The sequence below is a fragment of the Pygoscelis adeliae genome, unplaced genomic scaffold (genome assembly GCF_000699105.1).
Source record: "Pygoscelis adeliae isolate BGI_AS28 unplaced genomic scaffold, ASM69910v1 Scaffold172, whole genome shotgun sequence".
NCBI lineage: Eukaryota > Metazoa > Chordata > Aves > Sphenisciformes > Spheniscidae > Pygoscelis > Pygoscelis adeliae.
This window is the reverse complement of record NW_008824338.1, coordinates 4524277-4532608: the sequence shown is the minus strand read 5'-3', so window position 1 is coordinate 4532608 and position 8332 is coordinate 4524277. Positions and strand designations below refer to the sequence as shown.

The following is an 8332-nucleotide window of genomic DNA, read 5'->3' as shown; positions in this document are numbered from 1 at the left end:
TGTTACAGAATTCAGATACAAAGGCATATTGAGTCCAGCTGTTACAGCCTTTGCCTTACCTAAAACCTGGCCAGGAAGAACCTGAGGAAGCATGTATGTGCCTGGCGGGACTTGCTAATTAGAAAGACCTAGGCATTCACCAAGGCAGTATTTTCTCGACATGCATGGGGAAAATAGCTATAACTCCAAACACACCAAATAGAAACACGCATGCTCTGTATTACAGCTTGTTCCAATTCCCTGAAGGAAATGAAAGTTTTGTTTGCTTTCTGGCACATCTCATCAGCCTGCATCGGGGCTTCTATTCATTTTAAAAGAAAAAAGACAAACTATGCTTTGAAGGAGAGAGGACACTAAGTCCTCTTCAAAGCTAATGTGTACCACTACACTAGCAAAGGTTTTTAAGAGCCAGGCTAGCCGTTTGGGAATGAAAGTGAAGTGCAACTACCAAGAACAGCAGGGTTTAACTCCACTCTATGGAAGAAAACTGCCATTTTTCAGGATGCTTTAAATGAATAACAGGCCTATTGTTATCCAAATTTACAGAGAGAACAGAAAGTATGATTTCTGATACAGCTTACAGCACACAGACCATGACCAATGGACCATTTTCCCGCAGTCTTAGGCAGTGCTCTTAAAGACTGAAATCTGAAGGGTTTAGAGCCATTAAATGCTTTTCCCAGCTAGTATGTTGTCTAAGCTAGAGCTTTTTAACTACAGCAAAGAGATGCACTAAGCTGAATTCATCAGCTTTTGCCTTGCATGTTAGAAAACCTGCTAGGAAAGACTGCAGCAGGGGAAACTATCTGTATTTTCTTCAGTTTGGGACACTGACCTAAAGAAGGTTTAGTAAAACTTAAAAAGTTGTGGCTTGCTCTAAATACCAATTCAGTTCATCCTTGCTGCAGCATCTACAGGTGGGGCTTACAAAAACTTCCAAATATAGCCATACCTTATGGATTTGGAAGTCTCACATAGCACAAGAGAAACCAAAGTCTAAGCCGTGCATGACATCTGGAATGAATACTACTTTTTTTTATCCTATATATGTTATACACACAAACTGTTTATGTTGTATCCCTGCCTTTTAAAGTCCTTTTGTTACAAACTGGCAGCTGTTTCCTTTGGTTCCCTGTTATCCCTACAAACCCATTCTCAGCTTCCAAGGGACAATGCAAGGTCAATTTTATTCCTAAACTTAGAAAATACAGTGGTAAAGTTAGCTTATTTTTACATGGGATTTTTCTTTTTTACAAAATACCAAAACCTGAGAAGGAACACATCTCTAAATGTCTACATACACTTGGAGTATGGGACATGTATATAACCTTTACATTGCTCCATGGACATTAGCTCTCCCCATACCACATTAACAATATAATTTTATAATATATCATGCACACAACAGTGCATGCTGCACAGGAGGATTAAGTGTTCCTGTGCATCTTCTCTAACCTGAGCAAACAGCCTCATGGCTTGCTACACACTGTACTAAAAATATCACCCATCTACAAAGGCTCACTTAATAGACCTGGAGGTATGTTTTTCTACAGCCAAAGCTCCTTTGCAATTTAATTCAGACTAAAATCTAATGGAGTAAAGGGAGAAGAATGACTAATAGCACCAGGACAACACCATATATTTAGAGATGTAATAAATTTTTTACTTGGATGTATTAGGAAAGAGATACACACAAGGCTAACAAGGCACATCGTGGCACTTGTGCTAACATGGCACGTTATAGCCTACACACCTCTCTTCAGGAAACTTCATTAGTTTCAGACTTGCACCAGGTAAGGAATCAGCACGATGCTGTGTTATAAAGAACTCAAGGGAATTTTTTTACTGCAAAAGGCAAAGCAAGGTAAATATGAGGCGTAGTAAATACGCAACACGGTAGTATACAACTGTCAGTCAGTTTCCAAAAGTGCCTTCCCATGCAAGCCCAACAGCCCTGCCCAACTTGCAGCTATTTCTTCACACTAGATGTAAAGTAATACCAGTCCTTTAAGATGGTAATTGTGATTTGAACTCGTTCAGTTTCAGGGTATGTATGGAAGACACACTCTAGGTAGTGGGGGAACATTAAGTGACACAAGCAATGGTACGACAGAAGCACTTACCTCAGCAATCTTCAACACTGAACTCCCATTCAGCTCAAACGTGGAGGTATATGTTATACAGAGCAAGACCTTGAATCAAGAGAGGGAGGAAGGAAAAAAATTAAGGTTCATCTGTTACTGCCTCCCTTCCCCACCCATGTACTTTTAGCCACAGCTCCTTCCATTTTTAAAGCAGACATCAGAAGCTTCTTAGTACCACGTGTTACTGGGATAAAGGAGATAGCACAATCAAGTCACACAATCAAGTTGCTTCCTCCTGAGAAGTTGCAACTGTTGGCCCCAGAGGTACAGCTCAATGGACAATTTATTACTGTCTCCTACATCTGACCACGGAACAAAAGACAATCCAGTGATCAACTCTGGCCTTGGACTCAATAGCCAGAATCCATTCATATTTTATCGACAAGCTTTGCATGATTTATAATCAGTCCTTCTGTTCATTTCTATCAGTATAACAAAGGAGGAAGGAAAAAATGCATACAAGTTATTATTTAGGTGACACAGATATATATGTATTATGTGAAACAAGCCATTAATTACTGTTTGACATGAGGACTTCCCAGCCTAGGATATTCCCAGTAAGTGTATTGTAGTCACTTGATAACGAGCAGCTAAAAAACAATTCATAAGCCCCAATTCATGAGGGAAGGCTTGTCCTGTCTTGAACTCAGCAGGAGGAATAAGAACTAAAAACCCCATCCAACACCTTACTTTGAAGAGAAGGGGAGCGGGAATGTGATGTGATGTGATGTGATGTGATGTGATGTGATGTGATGTGATGTGATGTGATGTGATGTGATGTGATCTACCAGGGGGTAGTGTGGTGGGTGAGTGGGGAAATGTGGTGAGAGGTGCTGTGGTGTAATGCCTTTAGTGCCTGGATATGTCCTCCCTCCCTCCCCATCTCCCTTTCCAATCCCTCCAGCCCCATGGAAGACTGAGAGAGTCTGAGCTACTTACTGTCCTCTCTCCTTCAAAGCATAAAATCCCTCCAGTGCCGGAATTTATGCTTTGCTTGGTCTGAAATAGTCTGAGTTTTTTGGGATAAGTGTACCAGGAAAATATCAGTCACACTAACACTAATGTATTGGTTCCTACAACTTCCTCAGCACCTAAAAACTACTGTTCTCTGCTTCACAAGGCAATTTGGGGCATCAGGTAAGTTAGCATTACTGACTGTTAACCATTTCTTTTATTTATTACATGCTTCTCAGTGGTACTAGGTTTTTATTTTATGGACAGGTTCTGTGCCAGCTACCAATGCACAACACCCTGGGGTAATCTCCTTAGCCTAGAAAGCAAAACAACCAACCAACTTTGCCACAGTGTGTCTGATCAGAGCTTTCAAATAAACAAACAAAAAAAGGAGGCAAAGGGATGCATGTTTGGGAAGATTATTTACCTTAGGTCCCCGTAAACGCGTAATTTTTCTAACCTTTTACTGTGTTGCGCAGTTTCCACATTACAGTGGAACAGTAGAAAATTGTAATGTAACAACTTGAAGCAGCAAACTAGATCACCTCTCAGGTGCAAACTGTATCATCTCTCTAGGTAGTGATGATCTCTAGAACCATCTCAGAGCCTTCATAAAGAACAAAAAAAATGCTGATCTGAGGGTTAAGAGAAGCAGACAATTCTAATATAGCATGCTGCAGCCACTGAACACCCATCATTACTATTGAATCTCTGCTTGGGAGAATACTCCTCTTTGCAGTTATTTTGCACCAGGGAGGGGGAAAAAATCCATTACTGGAAAGCAGGCATTTAATAAACTGTAGGGGAATTTGAACTCTCCGTCAAGAGAAGCTTTGAGCATTAGTTACTTCTCTTACAGGTACAGACAGAAGAGTCTGTCCATGGATGAGTGTGCCATTTTTCTGGAGAAGGATATTATGGTTCTATGACATAAATAATCGCCTTCGCATTTTGACAGTCAGACTGAAAAGTTTCTATGCACTGAAATGCACTGCATCGTTACAAATGCTTTTCTCAGCATAAAAACTGTATTTCACTACAGGTTGTCACACCTTACTCCAAGGCTGTTTTTGTTTGCTTCTTTGTTTTGTAAATAAAATACCAGTCAGGAGCTTGATCCTATTCTTATGGAAAATGTTTCTACTATAAAAGGTATCACAAGAAAACCATTACGTAATGGCAATTTTACATTTGTCTTTATATGTAATTTTGCCCTGACTCTCACTCAGTCCTTCATAAAAGGAAGCTGAGTAATTTGGATAAATACTAGAGAGAACAGAAAAGGGTGTGCTACTCTTCTGAAGTACAATAGTCCTAGACTATAATCTCTTTTTCAGATATTTAGTATTTAGCTTTAGAGCAAAGCAAAGTTTCTGAACCAATTTTCTTCTTCATAACTTCCCTTTTCTATGAAATCAGCAAAATGGATAGTTTCATCTTAAAAGTGTTACATAGCCTACCTTGGTATTACAATGAGAGATACAAGCTATAGTGCACTAACACTTGAACTTGACAGAGAAGGAAATCCATTTCTAATTACAAATTATTAAGAATGCTGCACTTCGTATTTCTTGATGTGAACTCTGCAAACTTCTCTGCAATCCGCTGCATTTGCTGGCACATGGACAAGTGCCAGTGAGGAGGAACAGTGATACCTTTTTTTTCCTGTCCACAGAACAAATCCTACAGAATAGCTGAAAAGTAAACAGTCAATTATAAAACCCCTCAATAATCTCATTTGGTTAATAAGTACATAAGTTATGAGGGTTGCTATTTCCATCTGCTGCTCAGCCTACGCCTGCAGAATTTAAAACTTCAAAACTGAACAATTCCATTCGGCATGAAGTGAGTTCTAGACTATTGGTCAGCCTTGCATCCAGCCATTGGGCCCCACCTTGTCAGCTATTAACTACCCTGAAATTTTATCGACATTTCTCATAGTTGTAAGAGCTCAGCAGCTGGCTAAAAAAACATAGTCACTATTTAAGGAAAAACTGTGATTTGTACTCTCCATACAGTGCTGTGTAAAACACAGGTGTAGCACACAGTTCATAAACCCAGAGAAAGAAAACTGTCACCTCCCACCGACAAATCTTTCCTTATTGTGCTAAGAGTCAAGATGGACAACCAGGCCCATGACTAATCTTATTCAGCAGTTTGTGCGTCCTGGTTTTCCCTACTTGTAAAACCTCATTTGCTTTATGTGATTTTCTGTTCTCTTGTACCATCTTGGCTTTGTACAGCTTGTTAATACCTAATGCTTTCCACAGATCAAAACCTGGAAGCCATATACTACAATACATGGAAGTACACACCAGTTCAGGCATTCTTCTAAGCCCTTGCTGTTCAAAATCTCTTCTCCCTCTCCTTTTTTTTTTTTTTTTAAATTTCCTACCTTTATAGAGCTGAACTGTGAAAAGTTAGCACATATATGCCTAATCCTTTCTGTCACAAGTGCCAACAACCTGCTTGTAACAGGTGAATGATAGAAAAGTCAGGTATCAAGCGCAGTAAGGAAGTGATGATCAAAAACCTTGCTATGAAGCAATAGGGAATTTCAGCAAAAAGACTGCTAAGTTTTGACTGCTACTCATTGTATAAAATGAGATCCAGGAACCTACTAGCTAGAGAAAGGGCATATGATCTGATGTGATCAAATGACAGAAGAATAACAAGTTATCAGCCAGCATACGCTTGGCTTACTCTACTTGCTACTGTCTTCCCTCACAAATCATTTGTGAGATCTGAAAGATGGTCTCTGACCAACGCACAAGACTGCTCTCAGCTATGATTTCCATCAGCGCTGCTGCAGGGCTCATTTACAGTCTTGGCGATGCTCCAGACACTCAACTCACGTGTCTTCCCATTTATGTGGAACAAACTGGAAGACAGCAGGCTTCTCTTTTAGATTACTGGATGAAAAATGGGATTAAAAACAAACAAAACCAGACTTAATCATTCAGATCCACTAAAAACACTGTCTCCAGACAGTATATACCATAGGCTGCTTAATTACTCATGACACTAACTCAAGCAGTCTGTATTAAAAAAAAAAAAAGAAAGATAGGTTTTCTTGGGCAATGACATTTTGTTTTTGCAACCACTGGTAGTGGAAGCAGAAACAAAACTACAAAGCAACTCCTAGTAACATCTTCAGTACAAAACAAAATTGAAAACCAGCTTTTACTGTGTGTTACTGTGATGAGATCTTAATTGGTATGGACTCTAAAACACAGTTTTTTTTCGTTTTTTTTTCAAGAAGGAACTTACATGACTGTAGAGATAAGTTTCAAAGTCACACAACCTCCAGGATGTTTTAATTGGCTTGCATTATCTTGCAAATGCCTGGAGGAGATCACATTTCCACAAATGTCTTATCCATAAGGAAAGTATTCATTTTAATTACTGTTGAAGCTCTGTCATGGAACAAGAAATACAGTTCCTATTCCCTGGAGTCCGAGGGTACCAACTGTAGAACAAGAGCACATGCACAGATAGTTTTCAAAATAAGTAGAAACAAACAAACAAAAAAAACAAAAAGGTGCTTCTGATGATATAATGAAGGTCAATTGGCACAAAATGTACAGGATTTGAATTGCAATGTAATTAAACTGACATTACAATGTCTATCCCATATTTTAAGAGAGGTCTCTTTAAGAGGGAAAAAGAGGGAACATTTTTAGGTGTTGCTAGCCAAGTTCCCCAAGTGCTTAGCACATATTAAAATTAGTAAATAGCACATATTAAAATTAGCACACGGTAAAAGGCAATTCTCACATTGAAGAGCTTATGGTGGAGTCACATCAAATAAACAAGGTGTGTAAGAAACCAAGTAATATCCCCCAAGATGGAGAAAGAGGGAAAGGTACAAAACTTTGAAGCAACTATAACCTGTCATCGCCTGAGGATGCTTCAGCACTTCACTGCATTTAAGTGCCAAGTCCAACATCCATATGCTACTGCTATCCTTTTTCTATTTCAGCACTCAAAGTCCCATTGGCAAAATCCTCTGAACATTCATGTTTCTCCTAGTTGGGATGGACATAGACACTTTAGTCCTCAGAGTGCTGAATTTTGCAGCCACCTCTAATCCCTTTGTGGGATTCATAAAGGAAGCCTTTCCTAACTTACTTTATTTGCAGGCTTGTAAACTTGGATTCAACATATGCTCAGATGATTCTCAAATCCTCCCCCCAGGAGGAAAAACCCAGCCAGAAGACAAGGCAGGACAACCCTTTATCTCGTTCAGTAATTTGACATTTAAAGCAGTCATCCAGTATTTCTGCAAAATAGTTTGGACAGGAGGTGTCCTCCTGTTTGGCAGAATAACTAGTAACCTGCTCATGTCTCATTCTTTGGCCTTGAAGGAAAACCAAGGGCAAGAGAAACGAAGTGCATTAATGAACTCATGTACATCGTGTCACCGTGTATCACTGTACAAAACAGCAGATTTTAATTATGGAGGGAAAGGAGACAGCATCTCCCATTAATCAGTAAACCCATAAAATGCCTTGCTATCACAGCAGCAACTGGTGCTCAGCATTATGAATGCAGCAGGGCTTCAAACAAAAGGACTGTATCTGGTATAGATACATTATCAGTGGTGACATGCTGAATGCTCCCAGAAGGCAATGCCCATTAGTTCACTAGACTAAAACAGAACTACTGCTGAACACTATTTATGGTGCTATGAAACCAAGTGAAACTTCTGCTTATGTAGTACAGTTGTAGAAGGGAAAGAAATTATTTAAAGCAATTGCTTAATAGATATTTAAGAGGTTTTCTAACAGCTCTGACAAGGGCTTTTATCTTTAGAATTATAACAGTCAAAGACAGGGAAGATTAAAAAAAAAGGCTGACTAGCAGCACTGCTAGGATGGCATCTCCCCCTTCACGGGTTACAGCCTATTTAGGTATACTGCATTACTTTATGAATTAGAAGATATATATGTCCTAGTTTCAGCAGGGGTAGAGTTAATTTCCTTCCTCGTAGCTGGTACAGTGCTGTGTTTTGGATTTAGGATGGGAACAAAATTGATAACACACTGATGTTTTAGTTGTTGCTAGGTAATGCTTACACTAGCCAAGGACTTTCTAGTTTCCCATGCTCTACCGACTGAGAAGGCTGGAGGGGCACAAGAAGCTGGGAGGGGGCACAGCCAAACTGGCCAAAGGGACATTCCACACCATGTGACGTCATGCTCAGTACATAAACTGGGGGAAGCTGGCCGGGG

General features: G+C 39.7%; 1 protein-coding gene across 1 annotated transcript in view; it reads right to left on the bottom strand.

The window, feature by feature from the left end:
• The window catches only part of KIAA1244 (KIAA1244 ortholog), a 96965-nt gene that overhangs the window by 52550 nt on the left and 36083 nt on the right, over positions 1-8332 (bottom strand). The window contains exon 5 of the mRNA XM_009319146.1: positions 2124-2192. Coding sequence (XP_009317421.1) covers positions 2124-2192 — 69 coding nt within the window. The remainder of the gene's footprint in view (positions 1-2123; positions 2193-8332) is intronic.